At 42.2% G+C, this 26,019-nt stretch overlaps 2 protein-coding genes across 6 annotated transcripts in view; one reads left to right on the top strand and one right to left on the bottom strand.

Annotated features, from left to right (window-relative positions):
- Positions 1-10,902, bottom strand: part of sfmbt2 (Scm like with four mbt domains 2) — a 46,327-nt gene extending 35,425 nt beyond the window's left edge. For 4 of the 5 annotated variants that reach the window (XM_070853681.1, XM_070853684.1, XM_070853683.1 and 1 more), the window contains exons 1-3: positions 10,729-10,902; positions 3,722-3,902; positions 2,160-2,254 (exon numbers count right to left, since the gene is read on the bottom strand). In XM_070853681.1, the coding sequence (XP_070709782.1) occupies positions 2,160-2,254; positions 3,722-3,812 (186 nt within the window). In that variant the 5' untranslated portion in view covers positions 3,813-3,902; positions 10,729-10,902. Of the gene's footprint in view, positions 1-2,159; positions 2,255-3,721; positions 3,903-9,274; positions 9,294-10,728 lie in introns of those variants that run through there. The other variant, XM_070853682.1, reaches the window with a different exon arrangement.
- Positions 10,903-15,456: 4,554 nt separating this feature from the next.
- On the top strand, positions 15,457-25,477 carry tmem110l (transmembrane protein 110, like). Its single transcript, XM_070854042.1, has 8 exons — positions 15,457-15,670; positions 18,347-18,395; positions 18,690-18,785; positions 18,870-18,991; positions 20,469-20,581; positions 21,699-21,782; positions 21,919-22,050; positions 24,767-25,477. Exons 1-8 carry the CDS (start codon positions 15,481-15,483, stop codon positions 24,884-24,886), a joined length of 906 nt encoding a protein of 301 aa, XP_070710143.1. The 5' UTR covers positions 15,457-15,480; the 3' UTR covers positions 24,887-25,477.
- Positions 25,478-26,019: the final 542 nt, after the last annotated feature.

Genomic DNA, 26,019 nt, shown 5'->3' with positions numbered 1-26,019 from the left:
CAGAATTTGAAATGAAGCTCTGTGAGTGTAATCAATGTTAGGCTGCACAGCATCAGTTTGTAATAAGAGGCCCATTCTATGAGGTTTTAAAGAGTAGCACAGTGAGTCAGTGCTGCATCTCTATAAAGTTCAGGGACTTTTGAGAGACAGAGGACATCTAGTCCCAGAATACCATACGCTGGATCCTTAAACTTCACCCTTAAACTTCCGAACAGGACAGTGCCTCTCATTACACCCTCCCTCACTGACCTAACAAACACATATTTTAAACATCACTTTTGCAATGCAGGCTTTTTGTTAAAACATTTATCTTCTCCAAACCCAAGCTGAGATAACACGAATAACATGTTGGTCATTTTCTCAGACATTACAAAGCTCGTGTAGAGAAACAGAAGACATCATACAACTGCTTTCACAAGTTGAGTGTCTTGTCATATCTTGTCATCTGCCTTTGACATATAATTGCTATAATAGTGCTAACTTTTGGTACTTTATAGTTTGACTGGTAACCCCAAAAGATATTCTTCACTGCTAACCTTTGTCATTTTCTCTATATTTAGTATGGAATGTAGAAAAAACAGAGTCAAATATACATCTGGCCATTATGAATATATTCAGTTGACCTCAGCTTTGCATTGGAAAGTTAATTCATCATCGTTTTGGCACCGCAGCAGTTCTGCTGAGCTTAGCATTAGCATGAAGGGCGACGACATTTAGTGGAAAGAAACAATTAGCTGATTCAGCATTATTTTGGAAAATAACCCTTGATTCAGTTACTCTGCACCCATGCGTCCTGTGAGCACACAGCAAATACAACATGAAATCAGATACTGAACAGGAACATCTCAACTCCTACACATGTGTGACATCCTGACTGGGCAGAAGCAGCAGGCAGAGGCGAAGCAGGTGAGTTTAACATGTTAAACAGGCTGCCCACTTGGTGATGGCAACATGCAGCTCAGTTGACCTCTCAGCTGAGCTGGAAGTATGACTGTCTGTCTGAACTAACTCAGCCGGCTTCCCTTCAGCTCACTTTGGTATCAGATAGGAGTTTCACCCCAGCGAATCAGAGCAGAGCACAGCTGGCCTGCAGAATCTCTGCCAAAAAAGTACCTTTGCTTTTTTTATACCACAGTCTCCACACTCTCTGCTCCATCAACAGTGATCTTGTAGATTGTAGATTTTAGACAGGTTTTAAGTTATAGCTCATTTCCTTTAAACATGATGCATCATCTTTCTAGAGAATATAAGCGTCAACCTGTTTCCTGACTGATATCTGAGATATCTGACGCCTCCTGTAGAGCACACATGACTACAATACTTTGCCACTTTGTGAAACAGAGATTGGTTCTGCATAAAAACTGCTCACTTTAAACACTTGTTTGGACTTCGGTTTGATGTCTGTCTATTTAATTTTAGCATGCCATTATTCTACATTTCTATTCTTATCATTCTTATCTTTTCTATTCTACTTGTATATTCATATGAAGTCATTAGCAATGTGAGGGAAATTCATAATCTACAATTAAAAATTTGCAAAGAATCTAATTTTGAAACCAGTATTTCCCCACCAGGATCCAGTATTTTATTCCTAGCAGCGTGGAGAGGGCTTTAAAAAATTTAGCAGAACTCTCATTTTCTGTAAGTTTCCTGGAAAGAGCTTTGTCAGATAGTAATTATAACACACATTTTTGAGACCGCTATCTTAGTGTAGTTATTGAGCAGTTGTTGACTTAGATAATGATTTCAACCAAATGAACCATCCAGGAAGCAGGAAAGGCTGGGCATGTGTTACCAGGGCTTTACCCAAACTGTTTGATTCTTCTTTTACATTTCTGTCACTATTTGTTTTGGGAAAATAATGACATCATTATTGCAAATAGAATTATTGTATTGCCTCCTTTTGTACTTCAGTAATTACACTCAATTGTGTTTTCGAAAACCTGTAAAGGTAGTCTAGCAAGTTGTGCGTCATGAGGGAACAAAGCCCATGCGAGAGCTCCAGTGAGCAGCCTTAGCGCTGTGATGCCAAGGCATGGCTCTCTCCAACGTGTTGTTAAAGGATTTCTCCATATGGTACTTATCTATGAGGCTGTATTTAAAGGATCACAGAGGGATGGGATTAAAGTGTGAGGTGAGGATCATACGCAGTCACTCACATGTTTAAAGGTGGTGTGGGGGGCAGCGTTGGCCCCCGTCTCCTCCATGTACTCCTCCCAGTTAAACTCCGCCTCTTCTTCCATGGAGCCTGCATCTGAACAAACACAATCACCTGTTAATCATAGCTGATGAAAAGAGCCACCTTGTCTTGAGGCTAAATATGTAATTTGTTTATAGGAGTGCACGCAGGTTACAATTACAATCTTGATGTTTTGTAAATGCAGCTGATCGAGTTTGTGCACACAGCGTGTTTCCAGTCGTCTTATGTAATGCCGCTCACGTTTCTCCTGTAGGTGAGATTTGTTCACTTTGCCTGCGGGAGACTGATACATTTGAGGTGTCATGCGTCAGTATTTTTTCTCTCTCTGTTTCTGTGTGTGCTGTGTCTCTGGAGACTCCTCAGTGGGAAGAGTGCGGGACTCAGCCTGTTCTGTGTAATGAGAGGGAGCGCGAGGAAGCTGATGTTTTGATGGAGTTTGTAATGTCAGCTCACTTCCACACACACACACACACACACACACACACACACACACACACACACACACACACACACACACACACTTAACCCTTCACACCAAACTGGCACATTTTGTGTCACAAATCCCACCATCAGTAGTATGCAGTATGTCTCTTCTTACACACATACTGCTGGAATCAACACTGTTTACTTTTTTCTTTAATTTAAATCTGTTTAAATTCAATACAGCCCATTAAGCCGTACACCCTGAACTCTGCAGAGATGAAAGAAAGAAACAAAAGCTGAAAAATAGAGCTCAGGTGTACATCAAAGTTAACTCACTGACTCCACTGGCTTCCTATTTGTAAGTTTAATATTGCACAACCGTATCAGTACTCAAATATACTCAGCCAAAATGGAAATAAGAACATTAGAAAGACACAGTCCATAAAAACTCTCTGCTTTTTCCTTTTCATTTTACACTATCAATATATTTTTTGACAGAACTAAGACTCAGAATGTCCTACAGCCATCATGGCCGCTATATCCCTGAGATACTGAAATGCAACACACACTGACACTGTCACATAGCATGACACACATCAAACACATTAACGCACATTGACACTCGCTGAGGACGGGAGAAGTCAGAGCGCAGATGATGGGATGTGATGATCCACACAGTGAATGTAAAAAAAACACGGCGAATAATGGAATTTCTCATTAGTCTAACTTATCCTGAAGATAACCATTTACAAATATAACAAGCGTACCCAATGACATTGCCATAGGCCTGTGAATAAATGGAATGGGACAATGTTAACAGCCTGGGGCACAGCTCTTACTGCAAAATTTAAAGTGAAAATTTACAAGAGACTAAATAGTAAGAATAACATAATAAATTTATAAGCAAATAATAAACAGAGATTATAATGAGAACGCCAAATCCAAAAGTTGTCTTTCCAGAATTCCTCTGTTATCAGCAACAGAAAGGTTCCTTGTTTGCATTTTTATCCAATCTGTTCAATCTGTTGATCTGATGAGGGCAGCCCATAGAACTAACGTGGCCACATATAAGGTAAAGATAAAGCCCCAGGGCCTCACCTGTGTTCACCTCTTCTTCTTTCCCATTGGTCGGATAGTGTGACTTCACTGCGGTGAGGGCCAGTGGCTGCTCCTGGGTGCGAGACTGCATCCTGCACCTCCGCTTTCTGCTGAGCGTTAACCTTTGACCTGAGATGCGTCAATTCTTCTTCACTGCATCGCTCACTTTCCTCAACAGCCCCTGGTACAGAGAAGATCGGTGGAGTTAATGTGCTGATTTATCAAACAGGGTCCAAGCGATTCCACAGTTCAGAAACAATCTGTGATATTTTTAGAAAAACAGTTCAATTTGCTTCTCTCCAATTCCCCTTAAAGTGCCCTAACAAACACTGAAAGTACTGTTTGTAAAGGCTTTGACATTTGCTCAAATAACCACCCACTATTTGGTAAGAATTTCCTTGGACAACTAATGTAGCAAACAGGAAATGATGCACTTTGTAATGCCAGTTTCTTTAGAATAAACAACAGAAGACGTGGGTGGTTAGCATGAATAGCAACGCTCACTGTGGGTGAATAGGCAAAAAGAGAAGAATGCCACATCCTGAAAACTTAACTTAACCAACATGAGATCCAAAGAAAAGACAGTTGATCTCTGGGGAAGTCCAGGAAAAACCCTGCAGCAATAAGCTCTTGGCAGCCAAAGCAGAGGCAAGGTGTAAAAAAACAACAAAGATCTTGCAGTTTTCAACACTCAAACTAATTTTCAGCATCATTAAAGACGAGTAGAGAGTCTGGTATTCTGTTTAATTGCAGACCAGCGTCTTCAGGCTGTGTTCTGTAATATCGGGTTATGCATATTGTCTGCTGGCTGCCTGCTTTTGCATACCACAGCAAATCCCCATCAGATAACCAATAAGAGCCAAACAAAGTAGAAAAACTGGAATGACACGAGCAAGACAACAGGCGGACAAATTAGTGCAACCTGACTCGTGGAGAGAATAATGCAGAAGTGCAGAATGATGCCACTGTAGCTTGGCATGGAAGGGGAGGGGGAAGAGGAAATATAAATATGTATTTGTGAGGCAGACAAGACGGATGTGAGCTGTCTGATGTTGGGCTGTAATCACTGTGATCTATTAAACACAGTCAGGTTTACTAATGAGGTCATTAGTTAACCTAATTAGCGAATCAATTAGCAAATGTTTCGTCGTCAAAATGGACCTTGAAACAGTATAAAAGAAAAAGTTTATTAATGTGAATTCTTGATATATTCTCTGTTTTCCATCCATGTATAGAGATCTGTTGACATTATATCCCTTTACTGTCTTTACAGGGCAGTTCTTTTGGCTATGGAGACGTTGTTCCCCTGGTTTTTAGTTTGTGATCACTCAAAAACTAAGTAGCGTCTGCTCCACTTGATAAGCACTAACTGGGGTCTAGCTGGTAATTATCAAACTGACTTCAGTGTGGTTGGTTTGTCTCTACTTCCTAGACAAGTCAAAGGTTTTATTCTCCCCAGTTCTGCCACTCTGTTTAATGACTGTGAAACAAACGTGCGATGTGATCTGTCAATCAGTTAGTCACCTGCTGAGCAGAATTTGAAAGATTGTGATGCATCTCAATCTCACCTCATTATCAACAAGATGACAGTTTAAACAGCGAATAACGTAAGTGTAGTCATTTCCTCTGATGTAAATGAAGCCTCTTTATTTCAGGCAACGTGTTTCACTTCTGGAAACCCTGATGTGAGAAGTTCGCAATTTAAAAATAGTAAAGTTAAAGGAAATGTCAGGTCAAAGAATGTTTTTCCACTTCATTTCCTGACCTTTTCAGCATCCTGTGACCCCTAATCTTGACCATTTCTGTATATGTATTATTTGTAAGAGTGGAAAGAGAAAGACAAAAATGCTGGTATCAAACCGTTTGTTGAAATCGGGATCCAACTAATGATTATTTTCATTATTAAACTACACAGCATTTTTTAGATTAATTGATCAATAAAATATTTGAAAATGGTGAGAAATGCTTATCCAATTTTCCTCACTCCTTGGTGACATTAGTAAATGTCTTGTTTTGTCCAACATCAACAGTCCAAAACCCAAATATGTTCAGAAAACAGAGAAGACAAGCAAATACTCACGTTAGACAAGCTGCGACCAGAGAATTTTTACTGCCAGAATGGTTAATCGATCAGTGAATTTTCAAATAAGTTCATTTTCTGTCGACTGGCTCAATGACTAACTGTTTCAGGTCAAGTTGAAAACACAGTATGTCATAGGTTTTAACCCCTAAGCCAGCAGATGGCTCAGCACTTGTCAGTTTCTGCACATGCCCAATGCACTCCTCCTACAGCATCATTAAAGTTTTATTAAAAGGCCTGACAAAAAAAGAAAATGAAGTAAACACATGGCAGCCATTTGTTTTAGGGTTGTTTCACAATCTTACAACTTATCTGAAAAACAGCCAATTTCAAGTCTTACAGACAAAAAAGATACATAAGTTCAAGGCAACAACAGACAAATCTTATTTCAAAATAATGAGCGCAGCAATATGTGGAAATAATCATCTCCAAAACAACAGACCCTGTTTGTCACTTGCCTGGCAGCTGTCCAACAGTTGGTCACATTTCTAATGAGTCACTCCTCTACTTCCAACCACTTTCATCAACCTGGCAATTAACAAAGACTGCTACTGTCATCCATTCATCTTCAATCACGCCACAAACAACTCCAGGATCAGCCTGTCACTCCCAACTCTGAAATCAATATCCAAAAGAGCAGACAATATCCTTATTCTGTGATTGGGCATGCCACCCATCCACCGAGGTACCCAGGCAGGGGAAAAGAAAAGAAAAACACTACTAAGATGAAAAGAGGGAGAATCCAACAACCCTCTGTTGAAAATAGACGTCCTGCTTCCAAAAGACCCTTGAAATTCCTGAGAAAACACACAGACGAACAAGCTGCTGTTTTGAGCCGAGTGTATATTTACAGAACTGTGAGGCTACTAAAGCTGTGACAGTCTCCACAGCCAGCCGAGTGTGTGTGCCACCCCCCACCACACAGACCCCTGACGTCCCACAGCGGCTCCACCAAACATCCATTGCGTAAACAACAAGCTGAGCTAATTTGGCTCACATGACGCCGTTCGCTGCCCTTCTCCTCCCTCGCAGCCTATCACTGTTTCTTGCCTAAGTGCTCTACAATTTTCAGCAGCATTGACACGTCGCTGTCATCAGCATGCAGTCCACTACAGCGCTCATTAAAACACATTTAAGTGCACTCAAAAACTGGTATCAAGTAGTACAAGCAGTGGTTCACAGCAGCTCTTGAACCCATTATTTTGCCGTAAAAAAAATGTCCACACACTGTATGACAGTCTCACATAGATACTCCACATCTGCTTGTTCCAACACTTCACTAAAGCTATTTGAAGACTAGGTGACATTAATAAAACCCAAGATGCCTTGTTTTCATGGTTACATCAAGCAGAAATGAATCAGTAAATGGATCAACAAGTTATTTATCGAGAAAACATTCATTTTTAGCATTTTTCACTGTTTTCTAACATTTTATACACTAAACACTTCAAATAATAAACAGATACATTAGTAATGAAAATGGTGGTTAATTGCAGTCCTAATCAAAGTATTCTAAAGGCCATGAAAGTGTTCATTCCTTGAATGCCCTGCATACATTGGCAGTAATGAAGGAAGTATTTTTGCATTGTTTCTGCTCTATGCTCCAGCACAATGAATTTAAAGTGAAACCATTTAATACTATGTGGATTAGGTGCTGACTTTGGGCTTTAACAACAATATCAGATGAAAAGCGTTGGTACTGTGGCCCTGTCATGGTCCTCCTGATGTCCAGAAACTGGACGCAATGTGCATAAAACAGGATTACTCAGTGCACAACACTCTAAAAACCTTAAAAACTTAAAAGTTGTTTCATTTCAGATTCAATGTGTTGGAAAGAGTTCAGTGCCAAAAAAACAGGAAGTGTGTCACTGTCCAAATACTTATGGACTGGATTGCTCATTTCCCCCAAATTCACCCTGGCATATTTATAGGCTTTGCAAACTTTTGGATGTGCTCTGGAATTTAAAAGGTCACATATTTCATTCGTCTTATCGAGTTAGCACCGTTTTCCTGAGGTCTTAAATAATATTCTCATTTTGTGGACATAAAGCTGCCATTAAAAGAAATAAGAGTTTCTCCCATTATGGGGCCTGTAAAACACATTTTCTATGGGTGTGAACAGTTGAGTTTTTTAAGGTGGATCCAGCAGGTTTCATGAGGTTAAGACTATCTGGAAACAAGAGAATTGTAACTTCACGACTAAGCCCACACCCTCCTCAAAGAAAGTCACATACTGTAATTGACTATCTACAAAACCACATTAACAAGTTGACTTTAGTGGGTTTTCTTACACTGTCAGCTCCCTGTGGGAGCAAGCAGAGTTTTTTTTTTTTCTTAATGTTGTCCCTCACAGGTTAAACAAGTTTTATTACCCTCAGGGACAAAACACCATCCACAGGCTTCTGCCCACAACGTGGCTGTCAGTGTCAACTGTTTCACTCTTTATCCCTTAAACAAGCGGACTTTTTGGAGCAGTTTTTTCATTGGAGTTCAGCATTTGTGCTAGAAGCTCACTGGCCTGCCGCGTCCCAGAGGAAACAGCCCAGATTGGGCACTGGGGGATTAAGCTGGTCTGGGAGAGTTAATCTCAGACGCAGGATATTTGTGCCCCTGTGGTCTCAGATTGAGAGGAGGGTTTTATTGATTAGCCCCTGGTGGGGCGTTGGGCATCCACATGTTGTCCTCCTGCCATTCCCTAAACCCATCCATGCCAAAGATTTAATGGGGGATTTAGGAGATTAACTACCACTGCATGGGCTTGGGTTTTATTGCATTACTCCCTATTAGGTTCTCCTATTTTAGACCCATCCAAGAGTTGTTTCCTCTTGGCAACAGGAGGCCTTGATATAACAATTTGTCCTCTGTTTCCTCCTCTTGATTCCTACAGTTGTTAACATGGATGCGTACACAATGCAGCCTGTGTGTTTCATGCCTAATTACGACAGCCTGTGATGCTCACTGAGATCGGCCAACTATAAAATGATGAAGTGCAAACAGCAACTGCCCCTGGTGGATCACAAAAAAAGAAGAAAACAGTGCTGCAGCAGCCAACACACACACATGCACACAACATGGTCTACACAACCCGCAGCTTTGAGACTTTTTTGCCTTCTGAAAACAAGAGGGGTCAAATGTGATATTTGCCTAAGTCCCTTATTCAAATACAGGACAATACTTAGTTTGCCAACAGCAGAAAGAAAGAAAGAAAGGATCCTGACTTCATTATTTCCTGTAAAGTGACCTCCACTGTCTGTTTCTCTATCTTTCCTTCTCTTGCTTGCTGTGTGATTGTCTCTCTGAGGAAACATTAACATACAATGCCTTATCAAAAGCAGCTAAATGATATAAAAATGGCCGTTGGGTGGTTCTTACAACAACAACAACAAAAAGCCAACAATCCAAACCATCAATAATCTGCAGCAGGACTCCTATTGATCTCTCCCAGTGGAGAAAACGGATCATATATATTTTACCTTTATGACCACGCTCTCATTATTTCCCTTAAAAGTGCTCTTTTTTTCTGGCACGTTTTTTTTTTCTTCTTCTTCCACCTACAAGATCCGCGCTCACACATCCCCACTCGCAGCTCTGTGGAAAAAAAATATCTTTGGAGCAACAAGAAGTCTAAAAGCATGATTTATTCATTGCACACCAGCGTCTATCGTCGGCTGCACAACGTGCAGTCTTTATTGTTTCTGTTCATTATGGTGACGAATTTAATCTGGAGCAGGAATCCGCGAATAATGCAAAGCTGTAAAACCCCGGATTTGCAGCCCGCCCGCAAAAGAGAAATAATTAAACAGATACACGCGGTTTAATCCAATTGTCTGCTTAATCATTGCAAAATTATCCACAGAGAGACAATAAACTGGGACAAATATCTCGTCCGACTGTGCAATCATCAGCATATTAATCTAAAATTGCGGGTAAAAGGTGGAATGAAATCATCCTGCTGTCGATGTTATTTGGGGAAACGATATTAATCGGATATAACGCGGTGGAGAAACAGACGCATCGTACGAGGGAGAGCGTTTTTAGATAAAAGTGAAAGAGGAAACGTTAAGTGCACATGAGGAAGATGAGGCTTGGAGGGGTGTAGCCGACCAGCAGGCTGGCTGCCACTCCGGTCATGTACTTTGCACACTCAAAACTGCAGCGGAAAAAAACTCCCACGGAATCGCCAAATGCACACTTCGAATTTAATTGATTAAACCTCGTGTGTGTCCATCAAAAGAAACCGAACCGGACGCTTTATCTGCCGTCATTTTATTTTTTCCTCGTTCAAAGATTTTAAGGCGCAGTTTTCCCCCCCGAACACCACAACCCGCCATGTTGAAAGTGGTTTGACATTTTGGCAGTGTCCGGTGTTTTCCGATGGCTTTTACGCACCTAAGGGTGACGAAAAAAATCCCAAATGACTCATCTGTGCGCGATAAGTCATTCCTAACGTGACATCTGCGAAAACAACTTCGCGTTCACGTCAAACAAAAAATTGCGTCGCGTGTCTTTCAAACACATTAAAAAACGGACCGAAATGAGGTTTCGGCCGCGGCTCCGCGCCGTTTTCCGTGCAGGTTATTAAAATTGGCGTTATTTCCGAAGCAGTTAGTGACATGACAGGCGGAAACAGAGAGGAAAAACAACGCAATAAACCGTATTACCCCGAGTGCCACGAGACAGCGTCCTCCCAGCCGGTGGAAGCTGTTAATTACAGCGCGTGAGAGCCACTTTGAACAACTTGGGCTCGCGAACGAACGCTCGCGACTGTTCCGTCGTTTCTACAGAAACCGCCTCGGAAGACTTCGGCTTTTTCTGGAGCGAAATAAACTCTCCTCGGCTTTATTTCGTCGACATTAACGAAAATAACAAAACGCAAGCAACCCGCTGAAAAGCCTCTCGGGACCGCCGGAGCCGTCACCTGTCTTACCTGTCCAAGTTTTTTTTTGTCGTCTCTCCTCCTCGAGACCCCCTCTGTTTTTTTTTCCTGCCTCTCTCCCTCTTTCTCCCTCTCTCTCTCTCTCTCTCTCTCTCTCTCTCCCTCCCTCTCTTCTCCTCGTTCGCGTGAGCCCCGAGCAGAGCAGCGCGAGCGACGTCTTTCAGCTGCTGCTGCTGCCCCCCCCTCTCCTCCTCCTCCTCCTACCAATATGGCATCTCCCGTCTGCGCATGTGCAGAAACAAATACAGATATTTTCAGGCCAACTCCTTCTCAGAGCTGTTAGTGCTGAGGCACCAAAGTCTGTCCGCAGTCTCTCACAAATGGGGAACTCAAGTGCAGTCGACGCCTACAAAACCGAGCACACCGCCGCGGAAAACTGTGTATTGCACAACGAAACCTGATTTTAAGCTTGCTCCAATGCTATGTTATTAACCTATACTTCAGTGTATATCAATTAATCGCCCTTAATGGCTTTAAAGTGTTTGCAGTCAGTTATTTGATCCAAAAAATATATATATTTCTTTAATTATTTAGTATACAGGAAGAAAAAGATGCCTCTATGATAACTAACCAGACAATAAAAGTGTTCATTTCTAAAGGAAATTCGTAGAAGTACAGCAGAAACAGTCTCTCATTTACGATCTCACATAATCATTTGCTGCTTAGAACAGTTCATTCTTTCCCACTGGGCATTTGTTTCGTTACTTTTGGCAATCACTTTTCTCCAAACACTTCTTGAGAAATAGCCAGGGTTTTAGTTATATCAATAGGGACGTGTTCTTTTTTTTTTTTTTTTTTTATCAAAGTCAACAGTATCCTCTAGCGGTCGGAGCGCAGCGCGCCAGCCAGTCATCACCTCTGGTGCAAAGGTTGGCTCACTTTTCCATAAAGACCTCTATCTGAACATGTCATGTATGAGCAGCACAGCCAGAGGAGGCGAGTTAGTGCCACAGAGGGAGATGTGACATATGATGAGAGTTTATTGGCACCGATCTAAAGTGAACTGTCAGTGGAAAAGAGCCTCTAACCTACAGAAAGTGAAACCTCCGGCTGCTCTGATCACACACGAGGCATGTTGGGGCAATTTTCTGAACTAGGATTCGGTGAAATTAAAGCAGCATGTTCCGCTTTAAAGTGTGGAAATTCTCTCTTGACCTCCGGGAACAGCATGCGTGGCAAAGGAAACTCAAAGGTCTATTTGTCCATCGGACCTTTGAGCGTATGGATTGTTGTGTTACACGCTGCATTTTGTTGGGAATCCCCCTGAAAAATCACACAGATCCTCCGATTTTCACCTGATAGCCGAACTACACAGCAGTGTAGTTCTCACTGGGTCACACATGAATAAGTTATAGCTGCGTAATAGGGGGGAAAATATGATGCATATGAATATTTTTGCCTATTTTAGTCTGTTTGGTTCGGTTTTACCGCACCATTGTGGCTACAACATTCATGTGGATGTTAGAAGACTCACAAAAAATGACACCCTGTCACAAAGTTATGAGTATAGATCCACGTGAGTAACCTACAACTGGTTCTCTGTGACGCATTTCTGATCACTGTGGTTTTGATGCATACGGTTTTCTTAACAGGACCTTAACAGGGTTCCCTCAGAATCTGAGGAGTCAGCAGATGTCTATTTTCCTGCACTTTTATTGCGAAATACTGGACACCTCCACGCCTTCACGCCTCTTACCTTATAATAAATCAATATGAAATAATCAATAATCTTAAAGGGACAAATCAGGAACACTCTAAAAGGTTCAAACAGAAAGTCACCGAGAAAAGGCCCGTAAGAGGCTACAGAATAAGTGCAGGCTGTTGTAATTAACAGTGGCACAATTATTTGTAACTGCAAATGTGATTTATTTCGAAACTTCTGACGGGAAGTTCAGTTCAGTTTTGTTTTTTCCCCATAAAGACACAAAAAGACTCGTGGAGACAGCAGAAAGAGGCGCCCGTGCCGGTGTGATGCCGCTGGAGGAACAGATGGTTGGAGCGTGCGCCGTGCGCCATTAATCTGCCAGAGAAGAAGCTTTTCCAAGCGCGCGAGAGAGAGGATTATGTCCCCCCCCCCCCCGCCACCTTTTTTTTTTTTTTTTTTTTTTTACACACACACACACACACACACACACATGCATGGGTGTGCACGAGCCGGCAGCCTCCCTGCACGAGGCAGAGGACCGTTTTTTGGTTTGGCACCACTTATAAGTGAGTCTGAATCCGGAAGCAGGACCTTGGTATCACAGAGTCTGGACTCCTTTCTGTACTCCAGTAAAGCGAGGGATTTATTTATTCTATTCCACTTCATCTTTTTAATTTAGGACATTTATTTGTGCGTGAATCCAAAGTCTTCCAACCAACCCGGCGGAATCAGAGCCCCACATCCCCTTATATAAATGTTCTAAAGTACACGCGTGGGTCAGTTAAATAATGAGAAAAGTGGATTAGTTTAGTTTAATGTTGTCAGTTAATGAGAACAAATGTCTGCGTGGCCATGTTGCTGTCTGCTCCTGTGAGTGTGGATGTGCTCACAGCTCCTGTCAGACATTTCAGAACCAAACTCAGTTCAGAATTTGGCCGTTTCTACCGAGATGGCTGATTCACAGCTGTGCTCATGAATCCTCACTTACTATTTATATGAAAACACACTCCCACAAGAATGTGTGTGTGGAAGGATCCAAACCAGAACTGACCTATATTTCCCCACAGAAACATTAGTCAACACATTTTCTATTATTATTATTATTATTATTATTATTATTATTATTATTATTATTATTTTCCAACACTGTCTCATTCTGATAAATCAGAATACATCAGTGGGTCCAGCCTCAGTGAAACTAACCAAGCTCCTCTGGTTGGACACTGCAGGCCTCCATGTTGGCTCTGAGCTCACCTGTCTAGGCTCCAGGTCTGTAATGCCCTAAAGTAAACTTTGTAATCACTTACTCCACCATTGGCTCCCACTATTATTCATACCTACAGAGTTAGTGGTGCTGCACCAGGGCCCTGGTGTGGTATTTAAGCGTGGATAAGTCGTGGCTTACCTGACAGACTCTGAATTTAAACATCGCCATTATTACATCTTCACGCGAGGCAGCGATCTGCCTCCAGGACCCACGTGCGCGTGACGGGGCGCCATTGAGACACACAAACAGACTGTGAAGCGGCCTCGCGCACATTCAAGGAATTCTGCCGAGAGAGGCGCACAGACCTGCGTGAAGTTAGCACAAAGCACCACAGGAAGTTAGGTACAATGCTACTTCAAAATAAAAGTCAAGAGGAAAACAAAAGGACAAGAAAAGGGCAAGTTGGAGAAGTTGGCTTTGTTGGTGGGATCCTCTGAGTCATTATAATGAGAAGCTTTCTGATAATAGTGACATATTTCAAAACAATGAGAAACTTTCAAAATAATGACTTTCTATTTAACAATAATGAGAAACTTTGTGAAATCATTATTTTGAGTTACTAAGTTGTCATTTTGACATTCATTATTTTGAGGTGGTAGGTCCAAGATATTTTCTCATTATTTTTGAGAAAGTTGGTTGTTATTCAGGAAAACTGCAGCCTAGTAAGAAGGGGGAAGTAAATAGGAAATAGAAGTTAATGGACTGTACTCGTATTCCAACCATTTCACGTCATTCACATTCACACACCAATAATTTACTGATGGGACGTTGCCAACTCTGCTATCAGGAGGAAACAAATCATTTACAGACTGAATTTCAGTGCCGTGCCCGAGGACACTTTGGCATGTTGACTGGAGGAGCCAGAGATTGAACCGCTAATCATCCAATTGGTGGGCGATCTGCTCCATCTATGAGCCACGCCTCATTAAACATGGGATTTACAATAGTCTTTATTTTGGCCAGAGATAACAGATTCTTGAAATTCCTGTTGCAAACTATTCTAAGAACAGAAAACATGAGGCTTTTCTTTCCTACCTCTGGCAGTACATCAAGGACAGGCCGCAGATATATGTCAAGTGATCTGTGATAAGTGACAAATATTTTATACAAATAGGCTTTCAAATGAGCTACCAGAATGTATTTAGGAATATCTGTATTCACTGTGCCGCTTAAAAATGAAAAAAGTAGGATATTCTCCTCTTTATATTCAAGACAACTTTTAAATAATCGTCTCCTATCTGCATTTAATTGAGCCTGTATTATTATTATTATTATTATTGCTGTTGTTGTTCTTGTTGCTAACTATTGTGAGAAGAGTTGTTTTAGTCTGCTGACTGATCTCTTTGCATTAAGACCTCATCAATCACTGTTAAGTCTGCATAGCCTAAATTTAAAAGTTGAAATTGCCAAATGTGATATTTGTAAAACACACTGAGAAATCTGATCTGTTTACAGCCTGTCCCTCTCTATTTATGCCAAGTTGTTCCAAGAGAAGCAGCTTTTTTTTTTTTTTTTAACAGCTTTTAAACGGTCTTTTATTTTTGAAATATTTCCACCGGAAGCTACACTTACCGTCGTGCCTACTTGACAATACGTGTTTTTTCCGTTGACATAAACATGGATGTGAGTCAGATAATCGATTCTCTTCTCCGCGTTAGTATCATGAGATGGAGCATCAGCCTGTGGAAACACTGAAAGAGAACTTGTTCGCGGACGGAGGATCTGGCGCCGTTCTCCCCGAGCAGAGGAAGGTTTAAGGGTTAAGGTTTAAGCCTCTTTGGTCTCCTTTTGTCTCCGACGGCTGTGGTGTGACTCCCCTCACCGTGTCAACATGGACATGTACGGATACAGCGGGGTCTTCCTGGTGAGGAGGTTCCTGGACGATGGCGTTTTTGAAGTGACGAACATGTCCGACATCAACAAGGCGAACCCTCACGGCTGCGATAACGGAGCTCTGACGGACAGGTTCGGCGTGCTGATCCAGGGACTGCTGGCCATCGTTGCCTTCAGCACGCTGATGTGTGAGTGTCCGATCCATCAGCCCCCCGGGGCGACTCTTGTTTCTGAACACCCCCCCCCCCCACACACACACACACACACTCAGCATCACGGTCTTTTTTCTGTGTTTATTCACCGAGAGGAAGCGCCAAGCACAAAAATACACAAAGTTGCTTTTAAAAGGCTGCACCAGTCCACGTGGCGTTTTGTTGACGTTTGTTTCCGCAGAGCCACAGTAGCTTGGCACCAAATTCCACTGAAAAATATGCAAATTTAACATTTCCGTGCTTTTACACAAGAAGATATGAGCACGATGGGCATTATTAAAACATCACTTGGCTAATAAGGGTCCTCTGTTCGCTTCGGCTTGAATTATGTGCAGTGAACATAACATCTTGTGAATTACTTGAATCTTTTTTTGTTAAGTGTGACCGCCACTTGTCTTCCACGTCCACAAATTAGACAGCTGCTATTAGCGGTAGCGAGCAGTGTGAACAATTAACTTAAGTACACGTTTCAGTCAAATTAGATTCGGCCTGTGACATATCTATACGCCGAATTAGCCCAAAGACCCACATTAACCATAAATGATTAAGAAACACCACACCTCACCGGTGTGTCCGCCTATACACAAAGCAGCATCATAAATTACAATGTGTTTAAGGGAAGTGTCGTCAATGTCTGTCTTAATGGCAGAATGGCAGGTTTTGGATCTAGAGTTTCCTTGTTGTTTCCCGTTAATAACCTAAAAGAATGCCAACAGTGTACTGATGAATTCTAAAAATGTTTACTTAGGTAACATCATTGGATATTGATTATGGTGCAGTCAGTAGATGCAGTTTGAAGTGAGCTGTGTCAGAATTCCAGCCACTTTTTGCAGTGTTTTTGTGCCCCTGCATTAACAGCATAAACAAGATGCTCCTTTACAGCCAGAGAGTGGATTTACTCTGAACAATGGCTATTGACTGCTTAATAACTTGTGATTCTGTGGCAGCTGACTTGGAGAATGTTGGTCATCTTACCAGTGTTGGCTCCACAGGCGACTCTTTTAATGCCACAGTTGCTGCTGAAAGGTGCGATTGTTACTGGGTCAAGTCAGTGCTAGAGTTTTAGTTTCTTTTTCCAATCAGTTCCTTTGAGTAGTCTGCGATAACATTGACCTTGTTCAGCTATCAGGTGTCTTGTCTCTCAAACTATGCCAATTACTGCACATAGAAACGAACTGAATTGTACGTGCGTTAGTTTTTCTGCCTGAATTCAGAGCCTGTAAAAATGCTTAGATTGTTAATTGACCCTTGTATGGGGCCACTGATAGGCCAAAGTGCTCACGTAGAAATGACGTGTATTTATGACGCTCCCGTGCTCGTGCAGCGTGTGTAGCATTCAGTTATTTCATCAGTAGTCCATGATTTGATAATTGGAGTGTAGTTTTAAAAAAGTCAGTGCAGTCATGTTGATTTCGTCAGCTCTAATAAAGCGAAATAGAGCAGCTGAAACCTCGGAGCAGCGGAGTGTTTCAGAATCAGGCCAGGCCTTGAGGGCGAGTGAGATCAATGAGCTCTAACCTCCACTCAGTTACTTATTAGTAGAGAAATCGATACCGCCCCCCCCCTCTATTTTTTCCTCCTTTCCTGTTCTCAGCACAAGTGTCGTTCTTGGTCAAAGCGCATGCATCTGTTAATATTTACACCAGGTTATTTGTGTGCAGCAGAGCATTAAGGGCCCTTCAGCTACACATACAGTGGCGGTATGCCAAGTCACAGCTGAGCCTGTGCTATGCATCCCTCTGCTGATCTGTGTGTAGAGTGCTCTTCCTCAAAGCCCTTCTTGGGAGTTTCCTTCCACCGACTCCATTATTCATTATTCCTGCACTCACATAATCCGGATAAAGGCTGAATATCCAGTGAAGCTACCGCGCTTCTTTACGCAAAGCTTTATGTTAAAAACAGACAAATTTAAGCTTTTTTTGTGGGGGAGAATAGTTTGTTTTCCAGCAGACATTCTTTGAGAGATTTACTGTGATGTCTGGTGTTTCTACTGAGACACACACTTTATGTAATTAATAGCATTTATTATGTGTCCGGCATCCCAAGAACTTCTAATGTTCTGAAAAATCTAGACTTGGAAGCAATCTAGGGCTTTAATTTATGATTATTTTCATTATTGGCTGTGTAGTCAGTGCGATTATGAATTATTTAGCTAAAGAAATAGAACAGAAAATAATGAAAAACGACCATCACACAATGTGCGTGAATGAATAATTACACCGTGCTCTTGTTATACAGTTGTAGAGCCAGTGCTGTTTTCACTTCATACCAAACACCAACTTAAACTACATCCAAATAAAAAAATCCTGAAAAAAGAGCTTCCAGATGTAAATCGTGTCCACAGGAAGCAGCGACCCTGTTTTCACATGTCGAGTCACGTTCTCTGACCTTGTGAGATGGCGAGATAGAGGAACAGTGGACGCCTGTTCACCCTGAGCCTGCGGGGGAGGAATGAAGTGTTGTGGTGTAGAGCGAGGAGGACGCTACGTTTCCTCTGTCCTCGCTCCCCTCCACCCTGCAGAGACGCGAGGCTCGCCGTGGAGGTCAAACAAACTGCAGAGAAGCCGTGTTGCATGTCGTTGGCTGGAGGATGCACACAAGTTCAGTGGGAACGTCATTGATTGATTGATTGACTTTCTGTTTTTGTTGCAGTGAAGAGGTTCAGGGAGCCCGTTGGAATCAGACGATCATGGAGGATCTGGTCAGAAGTGTTTTTTTTGTCTTTTCTCTCTCCATCCTTCCATTTTACACACTTGCATAGATGAGTATAATCTATTAAAAATGTTTGCAGGACTCTGATTTTCGAGAAATCGATCAAATCAATCTGGATAACAAAAAGCCAAAAATCAGAATCCTCGAAAATCCTCAAGAATCAAAATCCAAAACAAAAATCCTCTCAGATGTTGCCGTCATCTTGAATTGTGTAGAAAGATCATTTTAAAGATGTCAGACGCACAAACAAGTAACTTAACACGCTCCATGCTGTCTTTCCCAGGTTTTTCGACACATCCAAGCAGGCCATCGGCGCTCTTTTCATCCACTTTGCCAACGTTTTCCTGTCCACGCTCACCAAAGAGGACCCGTGCTCCCTGTGAGTTACTGATCCGCACAAACAAGTCATGACGAGACGAAGTTCCGACTGTCACTGAGAACCTGATTTCCTGTTTTACCGAAGGTATCTGATGAACTTCCTGCTGGACGCCACGCTGGGGATGCTGGTCATCTGGTTGGCTGTGAAGCTGGTGTCCAAGCTAGTGGAGTACAAGCAGTGGACGCTGCTCGTGTTTGGAGAATACGGTGAGCTCTTCCTTTTTCTTCTTTTCTGAAACTTAAACGCGTGAGGCGACGTGTTTAGGAAAGCAGGAGCGTACAGTGTAGAGTGCTCTTAGGAAAATAACGCCATGCTGCAGCTCTGGTTTCTGCCACTGGAGGGCACTGTATACTCACAGTTGGCAGAGCGGGAGGAGAGCCAGCATCTCCAGCTGCAGGCCCCCCCCCCGTCTGGAAAACATTCCCAGTGGCTTCACAGACGGATTAACTACACGCCAATTATTACGCTTTCTCACTCTACTGTTGTTCTCTCTTGTGCGTTCATTCCTTGAGTGATGGAACATTTCACCCAACTTTTCAGGGCTGATTAGGTCTCCATGTCACATCCAAGAGCACCTTCAAATGATGATGAGTGGTTTGTTTCTTTGTTTCACTCTCTCTCTCCTCCTGTTCTTTGTCTGTCTGTCTGTCTGCCTCTCTTCCTCCCCTCTTCCTGTCTTAATGACAGACCCGTCCTCCTTTGTGTCTGCTGTGGAGAAACACCTGTGTGAGAGTGTGTGTAGAGGTTTAGGCAAGGGTTGGAGCGACCATCCACACATCCCACTCAGAATGCTGAACATTTACTTTACTGAAACACTTAACTTTAACTTTATTAAATAGTGTCGAACATAGTGGTTCAAAGTAGTTTTTAAACAAGTAAGATGTCGTTTTCGCTGGAATTATGTTAAAGCTGCGACCGATTTGAGACGTATAGAAGCTAAAAATCAAAATGCATCAAATGAAATAAAAAATGAATAAGAAAAAAAGAGGAACATTTTAAGAAAGAATTAAGAAATAAAAAAATTCTGGTTTGCCAAAAAAATGATGTAATACAAATTTAAAGGTCCCATATTATGCACAATGCCCTTTTTATGTCTAAAAACTGCCAAACTATGAGAAACAACAGCCCTCTCTGTTTTTCTCACGCTCCATTTTTCACTAAATGTGTGTGAAAACACACCGTTTAGATTTTGCTCCTCTTATGATGTCATAAGGGGATCCGTTGAACCTGTGACCTCCTCCAGCCGGCTGTCCTCGCCCGCTGAAGACCTCCTCAGTCCCCCTCAGTCCTCCATGCTTTCCCCCATTATTTTTACTTACTAACACGAGCTTCTGGCAACACGAGGATGTTGAATGCAAGAGCAAAGCTCACAGATTGTTCTGGACGTTCTGACGTTCAGGAAGAGGCTTAAAACAGCTGCAGCTGCCATGTTATGAGAAACAAAATTGTTTTTTTGAACATTAAACCATGTAAACTTATTCTAGTAGGAGCTCCGAATACAAGTATGAACTTGAGAAAGAGAGAGAGAGAGAGAGATGGGACCTTTAATATGTCTCATATGTATGTTTCATACAATTAAATAATCTGGTAAAGTGCATTAAAAGTAAAGCTTTTGATTTAGACCAGCACGTGTTAGTATGAAACGGCGTCTTTACTGATGTTTTTCAACCTTTTCTCCTCCAGGTGACCCCCCCCAGGCAGCCGCATGGCTGGGTCAGTGTGGCGTCTACCTGCTCATCATGGTGCTGGAGAAAGGCGTGATCAGCCTGGTGCTGCTCGTCCCTGGATGGTCCAAAGTAAGGAACCTGTTTTTACTTCAGCTGAAACCAGGTTTTCAGTCCCTTTACTGTAACTAACAGAACATTTTTACATCCCACACTGATCTTGGCCGCGTCAACCAGACTACATGGAAAAAAATCAGCATATTTTAACGATCTTCTCTCATTTCTATTTTGGCTTTGTTTGGTTTGTCGTTTGAACTTCTCTGGCAGCGCCGAGAGATGGAAGTCATCAAGGCTAGAGAGAGAATAAACAAGTGAGAGATAAAAAAAAAAAAAAAGACTTGCCTTTTGATTCTAACGAAAACACAGAAGCAACATGAATGTATTTGAAGAACGGTTTGTTCGCATGACACTGGGGATCATATTTGTTTATTCAAATTAGCCCTTGGCTTAGCAACAGATGCCTTTCTAAAGGCAGAAAAGGCATTTTGTTTATTTATGTCTCATTTATTCATTTCCACATAGAGAGACTTTTGTTTTGTAAAGCTCTCTGTGCTGTTTTGAGACTCTACTTCCTTTTGTTTAAAGACGGTCGGTAGTCATTAGTATTATTAATAGTAAAGGTATTAAAAGTCAAGTCTTGTCTTTGTTCATCTGCCTTCCTATTTCTATTTGTTTTACGCGTTTATGGCCCATTTCATTTAGATTTAATTCTATAGCAGCGTCAATGCTATTCATCTACAATCTACTACAAGTAGACGTTTATCATCGTGACTGTGATCTTAAAACTGTATCCATTTTGAAATGGACCCTCGGCTTGTATTGAAGTAAGTTTAGCTAAATGTTGGCCTATTACAAACAAGTTCTAAGATGTACAGTAATAAAGTTATACAGCACGGTTGCTGTTGTGAAGAATTACGTTCAGTTATATTGTGGTTAAAAGCATGAACATTTCTTTAGTTCGTCCTTGATAATGTACCATGTTCAGACAATAATTTCTATACCTAACAGCGCTATAAAATTAGAGGAATTCAGTGTTTAGTTTTAGTTTTATAAATGCGTTTCCATGGTGGTACACTAAAGCTCTTTATTTCATTTTAAGGGCCTCCTGCCTCTCAACAGCGTTCTGTTTAAAGTGACCGTTTTTTTTCCCCTGCTGTCAGCATGTTAACCTTTCCTTTCTCCGCTCCAGCTGCAGGAGGTGTTGCTGAGCTACATCGCCAACCCTCAGGTGGAGCTGGTGCTGGTCATGCTCATTGTGCCCTTCATAGTGAACGTGAGCAGCACTCTCATAATCTAGTTGTCATGTCGCTTTATGCGGGCGAGGATCTGTGGGTAATAAGAAGTGAGTTTTTTTTTTTTCCTGCAGCATCAGTAACCCCCCTGGCTTTTCTCTGTGGCTCCCCCTGTAGGCCATCATGTTCTGGGTGGTGGACAGCCTGATGATGAGGAAGTACAAGACGATGGAGAGCCTGGACGACTCCTGCGACGGCTCGGCGAAGAAGGCTGACTCTCTGCCCTGGGCGAACAGCGAGGAGTCACGGGTGAGAACAACCGATATTTATCCATTCGCAGCAAAGTGAGCTCGGCTTAACAGCTGGTTATCGTTTTCAGCCACTCATGGAATTAAAGCACCTGATTCGTTCCAGAGATCATTTCTGTTCACGTTCATTAGATCACTAACTGGGGAGTGATTCAAACAGAGGGTCGGATCATGACTTTGGTCTTACTACACAAATCTTTCTGTCAGAAAGTGTACAGGACTTCATGTTTTATAAGCAAAGAATAAAATCTGCAAGGATAACTCTGAACCCATGTCTAAATTATAAACCTGTGCCCCATTTGACATACTTAGGCTTTGAAATGACTAGTAATCACAAAAAGATTTGGAATTGGTCCAGTAGATCTCGTCTGACAACATTACAAAGAGACAAACCTGTAACCAGACACTGTTGTTATATCGCTCTCTTCAAAGCCACCAGACTCCATTGACAAAAACAGTGATTTTACCTGGCAAACCAGTGAAGTGGCTGGTGTACTGCTGCCTCTGTTACTTTGTTTGTGTTATTGAGTGTTACACAAATATTGTATTGGATCTGAACTAACTCTTTAGACACCAAAGTCACACAATAACACAAACAAACCAGCAGATCGAGGCAGCAGCCGACCAGATTGACCAGCAACTCCCGTGTTCTGCAAAATAAAATGACTGTTTTTGTCAGTGGAGTCTGGTAGGTTTGAAGAGAGCGTTATAACGGCTTAAACGAAAAGGTCCCTCTGTAAAGAACCTTTCTGTAATGTTGTCACTGACACTGTCAGTGGTAAAAACAAGCACTATTAGCGGACCTGCTTTGACCAGGCGCAGTTGCTCCAATTATATTACGGCCAGTTGGTACATTATCCCGTAATTTGTGTGCTCGCTGAACAGACTACTTGAAGAAATCAGACTAAGCCTTTTTGCTCTGGAAATGACTCATTGGCCTTTTAAAGGGATTACGTTTGATGTTATGAAACATTTTTCTAAAGCCTGGTCCCCAAACAAGAATGTGACAGTTTAATATTTCTGCTTTTTGATGAGGAGAACACAGACTTTAATGTGTGTGAAAATGGGTGTTGTTGGTTGATCTACCCACATGGTTACGCTGGGTGTCAGCTGCACCTGTTGTTTTGGGGGATGAGAGCAGCGGAGAGACACACACTCACACACACACACACACACTCACACACATATGCACGCACGCACACACACACACACACACACACACACATTTTCTCTCTCTACACTTGATCTAATGAGGAGCAAACCCAAGCGAATTCAGTCCAAGAAATACTGAGTCAGGCTGTCCTCCCTCATGACTGTTAACTTGGTGGGTCCTGGTTTTCTGTGGAAGAATAAAAATGTGAAATTTTGTAATTCTTCTCAAGATTTTTATATTCCTTTTTTCTGCTTTGGAGAGTATCTCTTTTGTTGTTGTCATGGCAATAGCAAGTCCTGGCAGAAGCCACCATGGTAATTCTTTGCACAGCACATGTTGTCTTGCTTTTGCTGAAACTTTTGTACTGCAGATGTATCTTAGAAGGTAAGCTCACACAAATCACAAAAAATATGTGTTTTTGGGGTGTCCACACACTTTTGGCCATGCAGTGTGGGTCTGAAATGTGACACATCTGTTTTGTAAATATGGTGAATCAAAGAATCATTTTTTACAGCGTTTGTGCTTGTAAACAGAACAGGCACAAGAAATTACGAGGAGGCGTATGATGGTGATGACATGTGACCAAAATCTAACTGTGTGTAACACTGTGGTCACACACACACACACACACTCGGCCAAGACGATGCCCACATGACCAGACTTTTGAATGGTCCCCTGTGAGCTTTGAGTGCTGGATTGTCTTGTCTGATAAAACTGCAGCAGGCCTGTTGTGTTTTCGGGAATTGCTCTAATAGCCGCCTGCTCCACACAGCACAGACGCCTGTGTCGTTGCTCCTTTCCCTCTCTCGGGAACGATTTCACGGACAGACTTGAGGACAATTGACTGCTAGGGTGCACGACCTTCGTGTTCAGTGGGATGAGAGTGTTTACCCCTCCCTCCTCTTGCCTTTTTCCTGGTCTTCTGCCAGGCGGCCATAAATCAAGCCTTCATCCCGGGAATAAAAGTGACATTTAGGAGTCGTTTTCCACGCGCTGATGTTATGGAAAGCGGAGTGAAGTGGAGGAGGATGACAGATACAGAGGCATTGACTTGGATGAGTCCTGGTGGGGGTGGCGGTTGCAGCTTTAGCCACAATGCTGTTGTTGTGGCCGGTGTTGCGGCCTGTGACATCAGGGTTATAGAGGAGATGACTAAAAGACACTGTGGTGGACAGTAAGGCACGCTGCTAGCCCCATCTTTATCCCAATATCTGAATCTGTACCGCTCTTTGAAATGGTCTTTATATCAGCTGTCTTACGTGGCAGGCAGCATATGGAGCTTTATAACTCTGTAAATGTCATATAGTTATGGAATTTTGCTCCTTTGGGCTTTGGATCCCTGCTGCTGCCGGAGAGAGTCTTCCAGGCTGCGAATAAACGGAGATATTTTCCACTTTAGGCTGGGAATGCAGAACTGAGCTTTTTTTTTTTTTTCTTTTCCCGCTTTTCATCCAGGATGTCAAATCCAATCGCACAGCAGCAGATCACTGCCCGACTGTACGTTTGTCCTGCGGCTCGCAGTTTGTGTTGCGCTGCGTTGATCGAAATCTTGTGTCTCTCTCAGGTGCTGCTGACCGTGGAGACGGACACAGACGAGGCTTCAGAGGGGGAGGAAGATGTCGGACCCGTCCCTCACGTGCAGTATTCCGGAGGACCACTGAGACCCAGCTGGGTGGAGGTGTAAACCCAGGTGATGTGACCTCTCACCCATCCATCCACTATCCACACACTACACACAAACCACTATTCAGAGCCTGAATATGAGCAAAAACAAACTGTCTTGCATCCTTATCTCCTCAGATTAAAGGTCTAAATATTAGCCTTCTTGTTAGCAAAGGCACAATTAAAGGTCATATAACCTGTGAATGTTGAACACTAGCTGCCTTCCTCTGCACTCAAGGTGCGAATAGTTACAAGTGGAGCTTGACTCAGTGTATGCATGCAAATCAAGTAGCATTCTGGGAATTAGAAGCTCTTTATCCGCTCACCTCGCTGCCTCCGTCAGCTGTAAAGAGAACATCAGAGTAACCACAACTGAGCGCGTGTGGAGGGAGATTATTAAGGAGCGCCGCACCCGCAGGGCAAAATGTGCGGGTGGCAGTGACAACGAGTGATATAAATCTGTCTTTTCTCCACACTGGGGACTTTTGGGGATGATGTTGCTCTAAAGACAGTCATTTATCGCATATCATATTCCAAAGAGGAGTAAGTGAGTAAAGTATATATACACGTTTTTATATAATCATGTCAAATCCACCTTTTTAATTTGTAATTATAGTCACCCTCCCTCTGGCTGCTTATTTTAAGTTTGAAAGGTGGTTAATGGTCTTTTTTTTTTTTTTTTTCGGGTTGCTGAGATCATGAAGGACCAAACCTGTTGAAAGCAGCGGTTATGTGGTTTTTTTTAGTTCTATGTAACAGGCTGCTTTTAAAAAAAAGATGATATGTGGGCAAGAAATTGTTTCATGTGATGGTTTCAAAGGTCCGGGTCACACTATGTTTCTGTGATAGTCTGTATTCGTTGTATATGATGGAGTGCTGGGCACACCGCTGGGGAGAAAATCACCAGAGATTTTCAGAATAATGTCAGAATATTTTGAGAAAAAGTTTGAAATGTTATGAGAGAAAAGCCTCAATTTTAAGTGTAAAATGTAGAATATTAGAAGAATAAAGCCATAATATTATGAGACAAATTAAGTCCAAAGGGAATACAATCCATCTACCAGCACCTCTAAAGCTCACTTATTAACACATTCATATCTTGTTTGTTTAATGTGGACAGAATCCTGAGTCAATCCTAATCATTCAACATGAGAT

Source organism: Pempheris klunzingeri, chromosome 22 (assembly GCF_042242105.1).
Source record: "Pempheris klunzingeri isolate RE-2024b chromosome 22, fPemKlu1.hap1, whole genome shotgun sequence".
Lineage (NCBI taxonomy): Eukaryota > Metazoa > Chordata > Actinopteri > Acropomatiformes > Pempheridae > Pempheris > Pempheris klunzingeri.
The sequence above is the reverse complement of the archived record's forward strand: the minus strand, read 5'-3'. Positions and strand labels throughout refer to the sequence as shown.